General features: G+C 46.4%; 2 protein-coding genes and 1 long non-coding RNA gene across 3 annotated transcripts in view; 1 reads left to right on the top strand and 2 right to left on the bottom strand.

Annotated features, from left to right (window-relative positions):
* LOC117775477 overlaps nt 1-1,507 on the bottom strand; it is a 112,545-nt gene extending 111,038 nt beyond the window's left edge. The window contains exon 1 of the long non-coding RNA XR_004616273.1: nt 1,380-1,507. This is a non-coding gene — a long non-coding RNA (uncharacterized LOC117775477). The remainder of the gene's footprint in view (nt 1-1,379) is intronic.
* Nucleotides 1,508-2,003: 496 nt separating this feature from the next.
* c2h8orf74 (chromosome 2 C8orf74 homolog) lies at nt 2,004-4,123 on the bottom strand. Its single transcript, XM_034608603.1, has 5 exons — nt 4,008-4,123; nt 3,124-3,307; nt 2,802-3,025; nt 2,530-2,679; nt 2,004-2,450 (listed from the first exon to the last, which is right to left on the bottom strand). Exons 1-5 carry the CDS (start codon nt 4,053-4,055, stop codon nt 2,241-2,243), a joined length of 816 nt encoding a protein of 271 aa, XP_034464494.1. The 5' UTR covers nt 4,056-4,123; the 3' UTR covers nt 2,004-2,240.
* A 1,039-nt stretch (nt 4,124-5,162) lies between these two features.
* rp1l1a (rp1 like 1a) lies at nt 5,163-19,225 on the top strand. The gene is made up of 9 exons (XM_034614308.1): nt 5,163-5,385; nt 8,940-9,192; nt 9,421-9,813; nt 9,896-10,160; nt 10,263-14,632; nt 14,862-15,716; nt 15,795-16,358; nt 16,485-17,033; nt 17,566-19,225. Exons 2-9 carry the CDS (start codon nt 8,980-8,982, stop codon nt 18,007-18,009), a joined length of 7,653 nt encoding a protein of 2,550 aa, XP_034470199.1. The 5' UTR covers nt 5,163-5,385; nt 8,940-8,979; the 3' UTR covers nt 18,010-19,225.
* Nucleotides 19,226-19,344: the final 119 nt, after the last annotated feature.

The raw sequence follows: 19,344 nt of genomic DNA on the forward strand, positions 1-19,344 counted from the left end.
CTCTAAGCTGTTTGAAATAATACAAATTAAAAAAATACAGTTCATATTCAGCAATAACACAAAAGATTTAAAAGAATGAAATGCAGGTACAGAGGGATGCAAAGCAGAGAAGAAGAGATGCAGGCCTCTGGATTACTTGGCATCTGCTGCCACCTACTGTCAGGCTGAGGGAAGACACGTGCACAATAACCTCTACAATAAACAAATGTTTAATTTAAGTGATTTTCTGCCCATATTATTTTAAGATGTGTAAATTCTGCAGAACTTTGAGATTTTACTGTGTTTTTTTAATTAGAGTTAAGAGTATAATAAACCAATGTTAAAACTGTAGTAAATGTAAAATTAAAATATTTTGAGGTCCTAACTGATCTATAGTGAAAACGCAGGATTGCATGAGCCTGTCCATTTGGTTGCAAATAAAAAATTGATAATCAAGAGATCAAACAACGTTCCAACTATGATGAATCATTAAACGGTGCATGTATAGATTTATGTTTTATGCATTTGTACGCTCGTCATCATTCACTCAGAAAAGCAAGACACACATTAATCTTCCCGTGTTTAACAGAGAATAAATCACTGGTTCATAATTAGCAGAGGTTCGAACTGACAAATGTCATCTTAATTACAGGAGGGAAATCTGTCATTGTTTTCTGGTAAATGTCCACAGCAACTGGACGGTCACTGTGTTTACTCCTGTGGGAACTTCTGAATTTAATCTTTATCGTGCTTTGGTGCAAGTTTGTTATTCAAAGAAATAAATAATGACGTAGGACAATGTCTTATTTTAACAACAAAACAGAAAGATCTCAGGTTTGTGGGAAAAACACTGAGAAATAACACATCAAGCCATATTGGATTCAATTAGAAAACTCTCAGGATATATGATGTGACTGACACACGCATACAAAAACACATTCAGTACTACAAAGCTTAGCCTCTGACATCGATCAGAGCTAAAAATACATCTGTCTTGTCAATATTTAGCTGCAGGACGTTTTAGGTGTATTCCAGCATTTTTATATCCAGGTTACAGTGATTGAAAATACATAAGAATAACATTCATGTATATATAATGTGAACATGAGAGATCCAGGTTATAAATAACAACTGTTTCAGTTGGTTATTAAAGCAAATGACAACAACAACAACAACAACAACAACAACAACAACTCACAACACTGATCTCCTGCATCTGCACGTGCACAATTAACACAATCCCTTTAATAAGTAATATTAATGCAAAACAACTAATTCGTCTAAATCATTTAAATTATGTCCAGTTCAAAACATTTCACACAGTTAAACACAAAAAGTCAAGGAAATACTATTTGCTACCAGGAAGTTGTTGGAATAAACAGGAAGTCAACTTTACTCACGTTAAGGAAGTTTCCATGTGTTGTTATTAAAGTCTCTGCACGTGTTGCTGTGTTCACGTCCGTCTCCATCTTTGTTAGCTTCATTTCATTCGCATCAACCAAATCTCTCCACCTTCTGACGACTAATTCAAAACATGACGTTAAATTAATGTCGTTAAAACGTTTAATTGGGAGTCACGTGACGTTTCGCTGTAGTTTCCTCAGTAGAGAAGTGTTCGGCCATGTTTTTCCACACGCGTCATTGTGTTTTGTTTTTTTCAATGAACTTCACCTGTCTCCTCTCAAGTCAACGCAGCTGAGGGTGCAGTGCCGAGTTTTGGCCACACAGGCTGGAGCCGTGCGTTCAAGAGGCGCTACAGGGGGGCGCTGTTTCACTCATTGCAGTAAACAATATAAGATGGGAAAGAAAAGGTGAAATGTGATAAATACAATTTTTTGCTGAAGTGTTTTATTCTAAAAATAAATATATATACATACAAAAACACACAAAAAGAAAGAAGAGTCCAAACAGGAAGTGGGTGTGCAAAAAGAATGAGGTCATTCAAATAAATAAAAGTAAAAATATACGTTTATGAGTTGTGTTTGAATAACTTAGCTCTGTTAAAGAAATGTGTAGAACCTGTCAAATCAACAGGATTCTTTGAATAAATCATTTTATTTTCACTCACAAATCCTCTTGTGATCGTTAACCAGGTTAAGAAATTAATAATAATGTTTAACAACCATTAATAACCTTGTTTCACCACTAAACAGCACAGGAGCTCATAAATATAGAATTAGCTGCTCTACACACTCAAAAGTAGATTTGAAATGCAAAGAAGAATTCAACTTTAAGTCACTGAAACGTCACTTCCCTCCTGCTTAAGTTTTTTCTGTTTGTATTTTACCCTTCGCTGCAGCAGCTGGACCAGTTCTGGTGGGCGCAGGGTTGTGGAGCCCCCCGGTGGCCAGGGCTGCGTGCTGCAGTCTGAGCTGCAGGATGTCACTGAGCAGTGAGACCTCCAGGTTCAGACTCTGCAGCATCTGACCCTCAGTGGCTCTGACGGCTGCTCGAACCACCTGGGAGACGCCCTGCAGAGAACGGCAGACTCACTCTACAGACGTGCAGGACACCTTTCTGCTCATGCATTCATATTTTCTGAGTGTTAACCTCTTTGTCCAGGTGCGCGTCCTCAGGAATGTCCCCCAGCGTGACCCTTGGCCCATGTCGGAGGCTCCTCAGCTGCTCCTCCTTCTGTCGCAGGGTGGAGCTGAGCTGGGTCTGCTGGCGCTGACGCTCCCACTCATGCAACTCTGTGCCCTGTGCAATGGAGACAAATAAGCATAAAGTACAAATGAGGCCTTGTTGCAGATACCTGGATTTCAGATTTCATGGTACTCCAAGTGGGTTTGTTTAGTTTCTAATCCCCAGTTACGGATCACCTGAGCCAGAGGTTGAGGTGTGGGCGGCAGCTGCACCTCCAGGCGAAGCTGAGCGACGGACACGTCGGCTGCTCCACTCACCACCGCCTGGAAAAGCCTGCGCCGAGTGAGGCAGGCGTCTGCGAGGAAGTGGGTGAACTGGTGTCGGTGCACAGGGGCGAGGTTCGGTAAACGCTCTGACATCACACCTCTCAGAAAGGACAAAAGTTTGGGTGCGTCCAGACCTGATGGAGAGAGAGGTCAGCAATGTCAGGAGGCCTGAGTGAGGGGGGGAGGGGGGGGGTAAATCAAACCACAGGATTTCTGTACAGCGCCCTCTGACCATCCAGCTGTGGGAAGATGGTTTTGGCGATCACAGCTGTCTGGACCACATCAGGCCAGGGGAAGCCGCGGGCGGCAGCGAACATGGCGACGTCGAACACAAACTCCTGATGGAAGCGCCGGCGTTCATCACAGAACTCAGGCCAGGAGAAGTGACAGCTGAGCCTCTGCACGCCAGCATCTCTCTGAAATAAACGAGACAAGTGAATGCATCGTGTGTGTTACATTCAGGTGTAGTGTTACCAGTCCTATAGCGTCACATTATCATGTCTGTAACATGCTGCCTTCATGTGCATCTTGTAACTTCCTACGTAAGAATTCGATGTTTGTTGTCTTTTCGGGACTTTCCTTGAAGTCGTCTGGTTACAGTTGCATTCAGGTAAGAAAACAAACAGGTCTGCTTGAATCAAAGCAGCAGAGTGGGATAGTGAAAATGCACAATCAGTAAAAGTAATACATTAGTTAGATTAAAATATAAGCAATAGAAAATATAAAAAATATCTTCAATGCAAACATAATATGAAATGACAAAAATTATATATTATCCTCTCGTAGCCCCAAAAAACATAATGAACAGTTTTTGAGGCCAAACTATTTTATTTTATTTATTTTACTTTTAACTTTCCCCCTTGGCAATTTACTTACTTTTTGTTTTTGCATATTTTACATTTAACTCATATTTGTACATTAATGTAAAAAAATAAAGGCTTGAATTGGACCAAAGTTCACAGCGGCCATTTTGAAATGAAACAGGCAAACACAGTTGTCACTAATCACATTGATCAAGGCTCATATGAGATGTATTAAATTCCCCAGCAGCATTTGAAGGCACCATCATAACTAATAACAGCTGTCATCGTCGGGGTGTTGCGTTCAGGCACCTACCTGCAGTCTGGTGATCTGTGTTATCTCACTGTCTGGAAGAAAATCCATCTGTCATGTTTGACGAGTGCGCCTCAGTGGTTGCCATGGGAGACGGACGCCAGTGTTAACGTGATGACGTCAGATGCACACACGCAGGACGTGGGCGGATGATGGAAGGTTGACACCAAATTTCAGACTCTTATTTTGAAATCTTGTGAAAAAATTTGCTCAGATTGAGTTTGTGTCTTTTCACTAAATTAAACATTAAATCAACAATATATTTGATATTTAATTAAATATTATGGATTAATAAGATGAGGAGTTTAGAAGAAACCTGTTGCTGACATGTTGTTATTGTTGCTGGTGTAGTGGGGGAGTTTGTTACTGGAGCTGATGGGTTTATCAGAGCCACAGATGGCTCAGGCTCCTCTAATCCTATTAGCCATGAGTCCCACTCCTCCTCTTCCTCCTCTTTCTTTTATTCTCTTACTCCTCTTTTCTTCTTCTTCTCCTCTTTTCTTTTCTTCTCTTCCTCCTCTTCTCTTTCTCCCCCTTCTCCTCCTCTTCCTCTGGTCCTGGAGGGAATACAGCTGAGGGATCACTCAGGGGTCTCCAATGCAAAGATTCTTTCTTTTTTCAAGTCAGACCAAATTACTAATACTGTTTCCGGTTATGCCTTTAAAAATAAAAGAAGCCAATTTCCCCTTCTCTCCTATTCAAAGCTATTTATCTTGTTATAAATTATAACAAGGTCTGTGGAGGAGCACAGAAAGATACTATGATAGAAAAATGTCCTCACGCAAGACATATGATTTGAATTTCTGAACTCTAACATCAATTATTCATTTTACTTTTTTTTTAATCTACTGCAAACACTATCCTACTCTTTCAGTTGTTCCCATAAACTGAGGTTTTCCCACTCAATTCGTTTACTATATATGTGTGATTTGATTAATCAAATAGTAGTAATCTGCAAATATCATAACAAAGAGGAGAAGCCCAAACACTAAGTTGTTTAGTTTAATCCTTAAAATAATGTAGAACAAATAAGAACAAATTAAAGGCTGTGATTTGGAAATAAAATAAATCAACCTTCTCCCCCATTGGGTCTTTTTCTTTGTGTCTGTTTGCTGACTTTTAAAATTGTGATTTAAATTTGACCATGACAGATTATTCTGAAAGTCCACATCCGTGTACCTGTGTGTGTGAGCTGCTGACTTGACAGATATCTCACACGCTCCTCTGGCTGCAGACTGACTGAGCTGCTCCACTCGGACCGATCACACCTCCCTGCATCCTCTCTCCTCCTGACTCCTGCCTCCAATAATCAATAATCATCGATTCTCTCTCTCTGGAGCCATTGATCTTTCTTCCTCCCTGAGGGGATGCATCCAAACTGGTGAGATCCTCTCTCTCTCTCTCTCTCTCTCTCTCTCTCTTCTTTCTGTGGCTGAACTTGTTATTGTCAAGTGTGTGTAAATGTTTCTGTGAAAACATGTTGTCTGTTTGACTCCCTGCTTGTGTACATGTGTGTGTTTACAACACCAATGAAACGTGTATTACCTTGTGTATTTTTACTTTGTGTGTGCGTGTGTGTGTGTGTGTGTGTGTGTGTGTGTGTGTGTGTGTGTGTGTGTGTGCGTGTGATCCAGTTGTTGGGATGATGAGGTGATGAGGTGAGTCACACACACACACACACACACACACACACACACACGTGCTGATGGGATAAGACAACAGGAGGGATTGAGGAAGTGTAGAAACTAGGCCACGCATCATATAATCTCTTTGCTTTCTTCTTCCTGTGTCAAGAGCTCCACTTAGTTTCCTGCAGATTTAAGAATTCAAGTGATCGAAACATGTGCATCAACGTGGCGTCTCTGCCTGAATGCAGTTGTGTAACATCAACACACACACACACACGGGTCCTTGGATCTCAAACATGCATCACCTGTTAGCACGTTAAACAACCTTTTCCCAGTTTTCCAGCTGCCTGACGCTTCACTTCCTGTCGGCATAGAAACCACGCATCCCTGCCTGAGGTCTCCGAGGCCCGCCCACACACCCCCTGTCTCTCACTCAGCCTGTGGAGCAGATACATGTTGATGAAAAACAGTTATACAAGTCGGATTCATGCAACAATTAGCTCAATCCAATAAGATTTCTTATTTCATAGACAAATATCTTTCTAAAAACCTGCGTCTTATTTTGTAGATTTAAAGCATTAGCTGTTCGTAAAGATGGACGACATGTTTTAATTAGTTATTTGATGCTATACAAACAAGGTGAAATGCCTTGATTGAAAGGTGAGGCTGACTCACGATTGGTCGAGCACGTATAAATGGGCGGGACCTCGTTACTGCGGCTCAAGCCCTGATCCCTCCTGCGCAGGCTCTAAATCCACAACATGGCGGCCATTGTGGATAGTGGGAGGAGTCAATGGAGTTAGTCATCCATCTTTATTTACAGTGTATGATTGGAACATGAAGTATTTACTCAAGTTATCTTGTTTTTATAATAGCAACAGTTCAAAAGACTGTGTAACTTGAAAGAGGTTTTTAATATTGTTAGTATATAATAGAATATAATATATAAAAGACTGGCATGGGGAGTATTATTCCATTACAGTATTTATACTTTTATTTAACTGAAGGATATACAACCATTATAGATAGATTTTGTTATTGTGATGCTCATCTGTTCATTATATCAATTTTCCAATAACAATCATGATAATAATTGTTTTGCCACAACACAGTTCAATAGGAGAAGTTGGGGTTTCTCAGTGTTTTCTACACAGGAGGCTCCCTGCTGTCAGACAGATTGCAATTACAATCCTCTCCAACTAGAGACGTGTGCGTGTGCCTGTGTGTGTGTGTGTGTGTGTGTGTGTGTGTGTGTGTGTGTGTGTGGAAGAGAAACAAAGATGGCTCAATACCTGCTGAGAATGTGAGATTTATCTGATCTGAAGTAAAAGCTTGTATCTGCCGACCACTCAAGTCAGATTAACTCCCCAAAAAGGACCAATCCTCCTCACTAATAAAACTCTGACTGCAGGAACAGTTCAGTTATATTCACCTAAATAGATCTTTAATATATTTATCTATGATAACTACACTTCCTGCTCATCCTTGTTGAAAAACCACCCCCGTGAGTCAAAGAAAAACCTTCATCAGCGTGCTCCTCCTCTCCAGGTCAGGTCCGGCATGCATAAGAACATCACTTGTGTCACCACCATCTTGGCCTCACCATAGCAACCCCCGTCCTTCTCACACACACACACACACACAGACACACACAGACACACACCGGTTCTTAAGCAGGCTTTCGTTCTATCCTTAGCCTTCTCCCCTCCTGTCCTCTCCTCTTTTCTCCTCCCTCCCTCCCTCCGTGCACCTGATTACCGACCTGCCATTTTACCCTGAGAGCTGTAGAGCCGGGGGGGCTCACTGTGCAGCTACATCTCATCACAGGCTGCAGACAGAGACTCACACACACACACACACACACACACACACACTCCACCGGTCCGACCCTCCACGGACACACACAGCTCCCCTCCAGCTTTTTCACACCACCTTGGACCATGATTCGTAAACATGTGAGTAGTGTACGTGATAGATGGAGGTGAACTCAACATGGTTAGTGGTCGTCATGGTGATGGAAATTGTTCTTAAATAAATAGATGTTGGTCAAAATTCTGTTAAATTGGTGAATGATGATAGAAATAGTTATTTATAAGTTTTTCCTTTTATAAAAGTCAGCAGTTTAAATGTCGTCAAAATGGTACAAAGGTCGTTAATAGTGATATAAATTGTTATATGTGCCTCAACATGTTGCTGGTGTATGTGTCCAACCTTTTGTTAAAATGTTGTTTTGCTCGTGTTTTAATATTTATAATAACTTTATTTAAATAGCACCTTTTGAAACAAAACTCCAAAGTGCTTAGGAAGAGATGTCTAACTTTCCTCAGTTACAGCTTCTTAAATCTGAGAATTTACTGTCGCACATCATAGTACAAGAGGATATTCTTGGATATCACCGCAAGCGACTTAGATTCATCACATTCGTCTCTGAGAAAATATGCTCTGACATTTTAACAATCAGTTATTGAAGAAATTAAGCAGCACATTTAGTGGGTAGTTGAAAACTGCACATTTATAGTCCCTCATGTGTGGGGAAGTGTGAACAAGAAGAACGGCTGGGTTAATAATACGCTAAGTGAATGGGTATGGATGTATGTATGTATGTATGTATGTATGGACGGACGGATGTTAGATGTGAGGTAGTTCAGGAACTGAAGGGGGATTAAAGAGGACAGACTGTCACCTTGGGAACGTCTACAGCTAAGATCACTGCTTTGGCCTGAAGTCTGGTCTCATGGGATTTAAAACCCTGATAAGCCTGTTGCAACATTCACCCTTTTAAATGTTATTAAAAGTCACCATGATGATTATTAACATTTTACTGAATACAAGGTGTCCCTCTGGGGTGTTGACGAGTACATTGTGAGCTTATAACACAAAGTGGAAGAGGATGAATTACTTACTGTATATTATGCAAGCTCTAAAATTGGATTTCTGCTTCACTAAATATATCCGTGGGAAGCTCTGTCCTTAACGTCCCTGTGTTTCAGGGTCGTTGTTATTATGTGACGGTTTCATGCAGAAAGTTGAAGCCAGTCTTTTGGTCTTTTGTCCCAAAATTGTTCAAATTAAGCAGAAATCTTCTTTCTAAATGTGATCAGTGTTTCTTTATATATTTATATTTTATTCTTTTTGGTCATTTTAACAACAGTGATGGGAGAAAAGTAGCACTTGTCCTGCTTGATCAACACCAGGTTCCACCCCTCACCTGAATGCTCTGGTTCTTCATATGTGAAATGAAAACACAAGTTTTGCCTTGTAATGACTTCTCTTGATTTACTGTTGTGTGTTTGTGTGTCTCCCTCAGGTGTGTGTGAGAACGCAGCATGCATTCAGTCCAGGTAGGGATGTGGGACCCCCGGCCCCCGTCTAAAGATGGCTCGCCCCTCGCCTCACCTTGCCCCTCCGACGTGCGCCTCGCCCACGTGACCACAGCCTGCCCGGCGAAGCGGATCACCTTCTACAAAAGCGGCGACAGCCAGTTCGGGGGCGTCAGGATGGCCGTCCACAAGCGCAGCTTCAAATGCTTCGACGCCCTGCTGGACGACCTTTCCCAAAAGGTCAGTGGGACGGGAGCGGGGATGTCGAGATTTCTATTGAAGTCGACTGTGAGGCTGCAGATACGCTGCACGTTCAACATGTCACCGAGGAAACAGCTTTGGCTCTAATTACCTAAACTTTCACCTGACATGAAACACATCCTTCTTATTCCTTTCAACCACTATTTTCAGCTTATATAATTTTCAGATACAATTTGTAGTATAAGTATATATATCCTCTCCACACAGGTGCCCCTTCCGTTTGGTGTGCGGACTGTAACCACTCCCCGTGGCACCAACACCATCCGGCACCTCGAGCAGCTCCAGGACGGCGGCTGCTACCTGTGCTCTGACCGGCGCCAGGCTAAGCCGATCAACATGGAGCTGGCAAGCAAACGCCCAAGCATCTGGTACCATCAGAACCGCAGACCCCAGCGGCCCGAGAGCTCGTCCACGACGCCACCCAACCATCTGCCTTACAGGCAGCGCCGAATCCTGCTGGTGAAGAACAGCGAGCCGGGCATGACGAGGAGCGTGGTGCTGAGCAGGAGGTCGACCAGGAGCCTCGGGGCCTTTCTGGATGAAGTGTCAGAGTTGATGCAGTTTCACGTTCGCAAGCTCTACACTGCAGAGGGACGCAAGGTAAGAAGGGATTTGTATTTGATCGCATAGAGACAATTAATATATACTTTTTATTTATTTGCTCCTGTGACTTTGTTTCCAGATCGACAGCGTGCAGAGCCTGATGACCTGCCCCCCCGTGTTGGTGTGCGTCGGCCGGGAAGCGTTCAGTCCCATGCTGGCCAACTTCATCAAGAAGAACTCGGAGGAAAAGCTGCCTGGTCTGGACAGCAGGTCGCCTGGTCTCGGTCCGAGGACGCCAGGAAACGGGGCCAGATCTCCTGCCGTTCAGGGAGCGAGATCCCCACCTCATGGAGCTCAGTCCAGAGCCAGCGAGTACAGCGAAGGACATGAGAGCAAGAAAAATGGTTCGTTGCTTGTTCAAAATGTAGGAGACAGAGCTAGAAGTAAAAGCAGCAAGAAAATGTGAAATAAATAACTTATTGGTGTTTTTCTCACTCTTCCTTCAGTGAACTTCGGTCTGGAAACCAAGAAGAGCATCATCCACCCTCGTTCTGACTCCTCAAACCGCTCCAACCATTTCTCGATGTCTTCAGAGAAGTCGTACGGCAACGGCGTCGGTGCCTACTCCCAGGCCCGACCGGCGATTATGAACGATGACATCGAAAAGCGCGTGCTTGTGAATAAAGACGGCAGCCTCTCGGTCGAGATGAGGGTCCGTTTTCGCCTCCACAACGATGAGACCGTACAATGGTCCACGCAGATTAAAAAATCCCCTTCTCTGACCAATGACTGTTGCCCCCTGAGCCAGGTCCAAGCCCATTACCTGCACAATGGCCAATCGGAAAGCTGCTCCGATCCTGATTCCATGTCATTCGACCCGGAGGTTGTGGAATACTCCAGCCGACCTGTGCAGCGTGCATTGGAAGCAAACCACTGCCCTTGCTGTTACCAGCGACCGGAGCAGCACTACGACTTGTGGGAAAATCCAGCACACAGCCACAAACAGCCTCTTGTCCCACCCCCACATCCACACACCTCCAGCCACACCAGAAGGAGACATACAAACTCCTCGAGCTCCTCTTCTTCCTGTAATTCCAGGAGAGTGGTGCACTGTCGAGCACAGCACTCCAGCTGCGGAGGCGGCTCAGGCTCAGAGCAGAGCCAGCTGATCCAGGAGGAGATGTGCGTGACGGAGCAGGTTGAACACACAGTAGAGGTGGAGCAGGACGGAGACAAACACGTAGAGGTTTGCAGGGTGAGCCGGTGCCACAGCCGCAGCGAAGTAGTCACCAGAGATAGCAACCTACGACCTCTCAGCAGCAGCAAGTCAGGGGAGGAAGAGGTGATGATCGAGGAAGAGCAGGAGCGTCCACAGTCTGCAGTCAGCTGCTCCTCACATGTCCTGCAGTCATTGAAGGAGGATCAGGATGATGAGGAGGAGGACCTGCCACCCAGCGCCTCACGGTGCCATCACAGCGATGAACCATCACCATCTCCATCAAGCAAAACCTCAACAGTTAAAAACCACAGGGACGGGGAAGAGAGAGCGAGCAGTGCAGTGTCTGCAGCTTCTTCCTGTTGCTGTGGATCCGTCACTCAACTCCCAACAGCTGAAGCAGAGGAGATGGATCGCGCCCCCAGCTCCAAGTCCAAAGTGAGCAGAGCCTCTTGCAGGTCTGGTCGCACAGGACTTTCAACAGGCTCTAAGAAATCAGGGGCATCGAGTATGTGCCCCAACTGTGACGGCTGCAAACGAGAAGCCACTTCAAACCCTGCTTCACCTCAACAGAAGCAGGAGAACGGCGCCAACGACAGTAATGACGATGCCTCGGAGGATTCAGCCGTGTCAACACAATCCAACAAGTCCAACCTCACCAACTCTGGCCGCAGTTCTGCAGAATCAAACGTGTTGGAGGGCAGAGCATCGAGTGCCGTGTCCAGAGCATCGAACCCTGAAGTAAAAGAAGAAGAAAGGGCTCCGAGTGCCATCTCAGCAACAAGCCACAGGTCCAATAGGTCGCACAGGTCTGGTAGTAATGGGGCCACTGGTATCACAGTGGACAAAGAGGAGGGGAGGAGCCTCAGCGCCATGTCTGCCAGGTCCAGGAAGTCTGAAACACCTGACACGAGAACAAGAGAGGAAGCCGAGGAAGAAAATGTCGGAGAGAGAGCAATCAGCTCCTTGTCAGTCAAATCTGGTGTTTCGGCAAAGACCGGCACTTCAGTCAAATCTCACAAGTCCAACTGTCCATTAAAAAGTAACGCTGCCTCCCCAACTGACAATACAGCCATCGAAGAGGAAACATCTCCCAGTAGCCTTTCTGAAAGACCCCATAGTGCCGTGTCAGCGAAATCAAATGTTACAGCAAAGTCTAGGGCTTCTCACAGGTCCGCTTGCAGTCGCTGTGCAAAAGTTAAATCTCCAGGTGCTGAGGAAGCAACAAGACAGGAAGCAGGAACAGACGGGCAGAACAGAACAGCGAGTGCCATGTCAGCCAAGTCTAATCTGTCAGTCAAGTCTAATAATTCCCATAAGTCCACCAAAGCTTCGGAGAGGTCACTGTCGCCCAGGTCGGAGGCTCAGGGAGAGGAAAGGCCAGCAAGTCAAACGTCTGCCAGATCAGTCAAATCAACAAATGTGTCTGTAAAGTCCTCGAAGTCACGCAAGTCTAACTGCGATGAAAATGAAACTGAGGCATCTCCGAGCTCAAAGGTAGAAGAAGAGGCCGAGGAGACAGAAGGTGAGACGGTAGAAGAAGAAACACAACACGAGCCAGAAAGAGCAGCCAGCGCCCGGTCCACAAAGTCTCATAGATCCAAAATGTCCAATGAGAATACAGGAGATGATGAAAATGCTAATGAGCGGACTGCCAGTGTTTTATCTGGTAAATCAGCTCTCTCTGAGAAGTCCCACCATTCGAAGACAGACGTGGACAGAAGCCCTAGTGCCGCGTCGGGAAAGTCCAAGAAGTCCAAGTGCTCTGCAGCTTCTCCAGATGGAGACGAGCAGCCAACTGAAACCGAGGAGCGGGTTGCCAGTGCCATGTCTGTCAAGTCCAAATCGTCAGCGCGGTCCCATCTCAAATCGGCGTCACCAGGTCCAAATGCGGTTACCATCAACTCACCAGAGGAGGTTGATGAAGAAGGAAGTGAGACGACAGAGAGAGCTCCGAGCGCTGCATCAGCTAAATCTGGAAAATCTCATGTTTCATCCAATCATAAAGGACGTAAAGCTCCAGCAGCACCCGGCAGTCGTCAATCCTCTGCACAGCAGTTGGTGCCTGGCCCCGGTGCGGGAGAGACGAGAGGTCCGAGCGCTTCGTCAGTTCACTCCGCAACCTCTGCTAAATCTGGCAAGTCCAAATGTCGCTGTGGAGCAGCTTCAGGGGAGGATAAGAAGGAGGGAAATAATGAAGAGGCTACTGAAAGGGCTGCGAGCGTCTTATCGTCCTCTTCCAAGAGACAGAGGAGGGATTCAGGAGGCACCGAGCAACCGTTGAGTCGATGCTCATCAGGCTCAGTCTCTCTCGGGTTGCCAGAAGACCAAGAAACAGCCGACTCAGACAGTGGGAAGTCCTGTGTTTCATTTTGCACAAACACTGAGAGTAAAGGCCGAGGGAAGACGGCAGCATCTGAGGGTCCTAAAACCCAGAGGGGCTCTGCTGCGAAGAAAGATGTGGAAGGAAGAGCGTCCAAGAATAAAAGCATTTTGTCTCACAATCCTCCAGCTGTCGACATCCCCACGATAGAAACTCCAGGAGGGGGTGATGGTCGAGATGAAGAAGATGGTGGAGGGCAAAAAGCAGAAAGAGCAGCCAGTGCAATTTCAGCCAAAAGCGGCAGATCCCACAAGTCCTCGTGTAGCTGTAGCGCCAAAGTGACAGAGCAACAAGCAGGAAATGAGCTTCAAATGGAAAGTGATTCAAAAACAAAAAATCTGAACGCCCACAACAACAGAACCTCGTCTTCAATGTCATCATCAAGTGCTAAAGTTCGGAACAAATCCCGTGCAAGTGCCAATGTAGCAAAAACCCCGGTTGGAGATTCATCAGGTAACGACACTGGAAACATCAGTGAGGTCAAAGGGCAAGAAGACGCTGCAGCCAGTGTCCACTCCAAGAGTCTGTGTTGCCTCAGGCCTGAGTCTGCAGCTTCGGCTCAATCCGGGTCCAAAACGACCGTCAAGTCAGTCAAAGGCCGTGAGTCCAGATCTAAAGCAGGAAGCAACGGTGGCGACCCCTGTCCCCTGCATGACTCCAGACCGGGCAGCAAAGTGGAGAGTGAGACCACTCTGTCTCACTCTCTGTCCGCTGCCGACCTGCTGAAGGAAACCATGGCTGCACGTTCGCTCAGACCAGAGTCGAAGGCCAGCAAAACCAGTGACAGAACGGGGGGAGAGAGAAGCGCAAAGAGTCAGAGAAAAAGGAACCAGAAGGATACAAATCCAGAACTCACACCTGCCTGTCTGCCCAACGCTTCCCCCAACGAGGTCGTGAACAACTGGCTGCGGAGCATTCCTGCCAACAGCAGCATGCTGGCACTGGGCGACGAGCTGGAAGAGGGGGAGCAGGAGGCGGAGGAGAAACCTGGAGAGGAGGAGGTGGCACAGGTGGAGGAGAGTCCTGAAGACGATAAAGTGGAGGAGGAGGAGGAGAGAACTGAGGCTGAGGAGGGAGCAGAGAAAGAGGAAGAAGCTAAATGTGACACAGCAGAGGAGGAGCAGAATTCAGATCCAGCTCCCGGTGATGAAACGGTGACGTCTAGCCCCACTCGGCTGTTAAGTGCTGACTCGCTGCCCAGGAACCTGCATCCGTCTGTGGCTGTGATGAAGGTTCTTCTGAGTTCCTCTCTGGGGCGATGCCGCAGTTTGCCAGAGGTATTTCAAGGACTTTTCTTTACTTTGTCTATGTGATCTCATCATTTTGTTGTCAAGGTTCAGGTTCATGTCTTTTAGATGAAATTATTAAGCTGTTTTTACTTAATCCCGCTAACTAGCAGTCAAACAATGCTGTTAATGTGTATTTCATCCAAGAGCAGCTTAAACTTACGATTATAAACAGAGAATGTAACATGTAGATAATTGGTATAATTGCTGTCTTCTGTAGGTGTCTCCAGTTTACGGTCGTCGCCTGAGCACGTCAGCCAGAGGGTTCCTGGACTGTTTGGCCCAGCTCCAGCTCATCGAGCCGGCACTGAGCCCCGGTAGTGACCTGCAGAAAAACCCTAACCAGCAGTATGAAGAGATCATGACCATCCTCCAGTCGCTCTGGCTCACTGGGCCCACTGACACTGAGGTCAAGAAGGGCAAGGACATCGGCAAGGAGCAGGTGACGCCTCCGAGGTCCTCATCCGGGGTGGGAATGAGCAGTGGCTCCGGTGGGTCGGGAAAGGAGAATGGAAATAAAGACGGACACGAAACCCCTCCAAAGGAGACTGAATCTTTACCAGAGGTGCAGGTGCAGAGTGAAGAACAAAGTACACTCCCTCCAAGTCTGGACAGCCCGAAAGCCACGGAGAACCCGTCGTCCTCGGACAAGAGCTCTGCCAACGACAGCTCCAAATCCCCCACGGACAACGAGCAGGAGACGGTGGACGACAGCAGTTCAGGAACACCCTCGACTGTCCTGCGAACACCTCTGTCCAAAAAACTATCCCAAGACCCCGATCCAGTTTGGGTCCTGCACCTTCTGAAGAAGCTGGAGAAGCAGTTCATAAACCACTACATCAACGCCATGGCGGAGTTTAAAGTTCGCTGGGACCTGGACGACAGCCTCATGCTGGACACGATGATCTCCGAGCTCAAGGAGGAGGTGAGTCGGCGCATTCAGAGCAGCATCGAACGCGAGATAAGGAAGATTAAGGGCCGAGCAGGCAGAGGGGGACGGTCGCCCCGGCCGCCCCAGGGAGCGAACCTCTCCAGGGAGTCCACCGTGACGGAGAAGAGGCGTCGGATTTTAAAGGTAACCACTAATATTCTTTACGTCTATAAATATTCTGCTGCTTGAGTGCAGAGAGATGATGTTTCGTGTATTTTTCAGGTCATGAAGAACCAATCCGTGAAAACCACTGACTCTGTCAGTGATGGAGAGATGGACGGTGATTTCAGTGACCAGCGAAGTGATGATGAGTACTGCCCCTGCGATGCTTGTGTCCTCAAGAAATTGGCCGCCCGGCCTCTCAAAGCGAACCCATTGGCGGCCGACGCACCAGTGATGATGGAGTTTGACCTTCTTAAGATACTTCAGCGGAAGAAAAGCCCAGAGCCTGCGCCTGTAGCCGTGCACCAGTCTGCGGACGTGGAAGGTGAGGAGGGGAGGAATTTGGAGGTAGTGCAGGAGGAAGAGGAGGAGGAGGAGGAGGAAACAAAAGAGGACATTAAAGCTGAGGTTGTTTTAGAGGAGATGATCCCAGAGGAGGACGAGGAAGAAGGTGAGGGTCAGACAGAAGAAGAGGAGAAGGTAGAAAAGGAGGAAAATAGTGAAGATGGTAAGGAGCAGGAGGAGGGAGAGAAAGAAGGTGAGGTAGCAGGAGAAGAGGGGGCATCAGGAAATGGAGAGGAGGAGGAAGAGGAGGCTGAGGGTCAGACAGAAGAAGGGGAGAAGGTAGAAAAGGAGGAAAATAGTGAAGATGGTAAGGAGCAGGAAGAGGAAGAGAAAGAAGGTGAGGTTGCAGTTGAAGAGGGGGCATCAGGAAATGGAGAGGAGGAGGAGGAGGGTGAGGGTCAGACAGAAGAAGAGGAGAAGGTAGAAAAGGAGGAAAATAGTGAAGATGGTAAGGAGCAGGAAGAGGGAGAGAAAGAAGGTGAGGGAACAGGAGAAGAGGGGCCATCGGGAAATGGAGAGGAGGAGGAAGAGGAGGAGGGTGAGGCAGAATGCCAATGTCAGTGTGCCAGAAATGAAGAGGAGAGTGACAAGGCTGAAGAGGAAGAGGAGGCTGAGGAAACTGGGGACAACACAGGTGAAGATGAGGCGGCAGATGATGAGGGGGACAATGAGGACGAGACAGGAACTGGGGAGGAGGAGAGTGACATGGAGACAGTTAAAGAGGCACCAGTAGGTAAAGGAGAGACCACTGAGGGTCAGGAGGAGGAGGAGGGGGAGGAGGAGGAGTGTGAGGCGTCTGATTCTAAGCCCGAGGAAGAGGAAACGACAGGAAAGGAAAGTGGAGAAGAGGAGGCAGAGGATGAAGATGACGGGGATGATGGGGGCGGAGAGGAGGAGTCGCACGAAGAGGGAGAGGGAGGAGAAAGTGAGGAGCAGGAAGGAGCCCCCCCACAGGTAATGAATCAACTGCAAAACAAATACATTCAAAGCAATATACAGATATATATTTAAATCATGACCTTGTGATGGTGCTCGGTGAAAAGTTACGGGAATCACCAAAGTTATTACAATTATTATGGGATACTATTTATTTTATGACAGTCCAATAGCTGTTGAGACATTTGAGGTCCTTTTTAGAGTTTGAACCGATTCACTGGGGGACGCACTGTAAATAGCTGTTCCTGCTTAAGAATGTCCTGACACATGAAGCGCAGTCTGAGCAGCACCTATTTTAAACCCCCGCAGAGAACATGACTGTGGGGTTAAAGTCTGCGGGACCTTAAACAGGAACCTGACCCACTGCAGCCTCACCACTAATTCTAAGCCTGTGGGAAAAGCTAATCTATCTATCCAATTAGACAGACTCAGCAAATCTTGTTTTGTTCGGCAGCAGCGCAGAACCTGCACCGATGGACGTCCACTGTTCCAGATTGACTCCGTTACAAATCCTTGCAGATAGTTGACTGTTGTGTTGTTGAACCCTCAGGACCAGGGGGCGACTGAGGGAGAGGAGGCCGACGCTGAAGACTCAGACACAGACAAAAAAAGCCCAAGCGACACCAGTGTGGATGAAGTTGTTGCTGGGACCACTGGTGACGAGGAAGAGAAAGAGGCGGGAGGAGGAGACGCAGAGGAGGAAGAGGTCGGGGAAGACGCCGTGGAGGAGTTCAAGCCCGAGGAAGAGGAGGAGGAGGAGGAAGTGAACGGCAGCAGAAAGGAGGAGGGTGCTCTCCTCCATCAGTTCACCAGGACGTCTGTGGAGTCCCAGCCCGGCTCCTTGGAGGACATTCACACGGATTCACCACCTGTCAGCAACATAGAAGTGCCCAAGATGGTGTCCACTGGGGGGGGGTGCGAGCCCGAAGAGGAGCCGGTCCCCGGGGAGGGTCAAATGTCGCAAACCCAAAGACAGAGATACGGACCTGGATGATTATTAACCCACATTATGATGTAGATCTACTATCAAAAGGGTCCATGACTCCCAGAAGCCCTTGCACCGTCAACAAAAACACTGATTATGTAGCCGAGGTTAAAAAACTTAAGTTACTGCAAAGAGAGACTCAAACACTTGAAGCACTTTATCGCTCCAGATCCAATGTAGGAGGAGTCACGGTGACGAGGAATCATGAAACTTGAAACCACCACCTTGTCCTATTCACTGATATGAGTTGTATTTGTACATTTTGGAAGGTAACTGTGTGTATTCAGTGTATTTCTGTACTGTAAAATAAGGTATATTTTTGAAACGTTTTCTTTTTGACCCATATGGGTCATATAACCATTAATAAACCGAGTACCTCAGAGATAATGTTAATCAATTGATTCAGTAGTTTGACAGAACGTCTGTATTGATCTTTGGTTGTGTATCAGTTAACCTCTATTTTTAAATCAATGCTGGAATCTCAGCATTATTCTCGTAACTATTCACGTAAATGACTTTATGAAGTCAGTTTCTAGTATGAAATTTATTTACTTTATCGTATTATCTTGTAAAAGATCCTTGTGTAAATACTTATCAGCAAATGTACCTCATTATATTTACCTAGAGAAAAAGAACCGTGAACATTTACCGTACATTTCCCAGGAATGTAAATCTTGCACAACGTGACACTGAGCATATGTTTGTGGTTCTGACACAGAAACATCCTCTGTATTTACCAGCCGTCTGAATCGAGTTTGACGTAAACCATCCGTAGGTGTGTGTTCCATGCTGTAGATTCAGATTCAGGGTTTGTATGACCAGCCATGTGGAACAGCAGCGTGAAGCGTGTCACTGAGGCCTTACTGTATCCATGGTTATCCGAGGGTAGATTGACAGAAACACAGGGGGAGATCACGCCTAATTGGCCGTCTTTTGTTTCCTGACATCTCCGCCGTTAGTCGAGCAGAATCCCGGAGCCTGTAAAAGACGCTGGAGTGGATCAAAGCTGCTCTTTAAAACGCTGGGAGATATTCTGAAGAGCGATTTTCTCTCATTTAACCCAAACCGAGCGGAGTGAGCTGTACCGAGAGGGTGTGAGTGTGTGTGTGTGTGCCTATGCTGCTATTGGTCTGTTTGAGTGTCCATCAATCTGTGACATCACCAAGTGAACATCATGTACCGATAGAGAAAATGAATGAATAAAGTTGGTATAAATAAAAGAAATGCAGAACTAGTGCTTTGGTTCATTTTACTTTAATCATCACATTACACTATTTGTCTCTAAGGTTTGAATGACCTTCTACAAAACACACAGATTCTCCTTCTGGCTTCCTTCTAATTCTG

Source organism: Hippoglossus hippoglossus, chromosome 2, assembly GCF_009819705.1.
Source record: "Hippoglossus hippoglossus isolate fHipHip1 chromosome 2, fHipHip1.pri, whole genome shotgun sequence".
Lineage (NCBI taxonomy): Eukaryota > Metazoa > Chordata > Actinopteri > Pleuronectiformes > Pleuronectidae > Hippoglossus > Hippoglossus hippoglossus.

Coding starts and splice junctions, on each gene's coding strand:
- c2h8orf74 (XM_034608603.1), bottom strand. CDS start 4,055: ATGGATTTTCTTCCAGACAGTGAGATAACACAGATCACCAGACTGCAG. Junction 3,026..3,123: donor CATCTTCCCACAGCTGGATG/GTCAGAGGGCGC, acceptor TCTCTCCATCAG/GTCTGGACGCACCCAAACTT. Junction 2,451..2,529: donor ACGCGCACCTGGACAAAGAG/GTTAACACTCAG, acceptor CGTTCTCTGCAG/GGCGTCTCCCAGGTGGTTCG.
- rp1l1a (XM_034614308.1), top strand. CDS start 8,980: ATGTGGGACCCCCGGCCCCCGTCTAAAGATGGCTCGCCCCTCGCCTCA. Junction 10,161..10,262: donor ACATGAGAGCAAGAAAAATG/GTTCGTTGCTTG, acceptor CTCTTCCTTCAG/TGAACTTCGGTCTGGAAACC. Junction 16,359..16,484: donor AGACAGAAGAAGGGGAGAAG/GTAGAAAAGGAG, acceptor GAGGGTCAGACA/GAAGAAGAGGAGAAGGTAGA.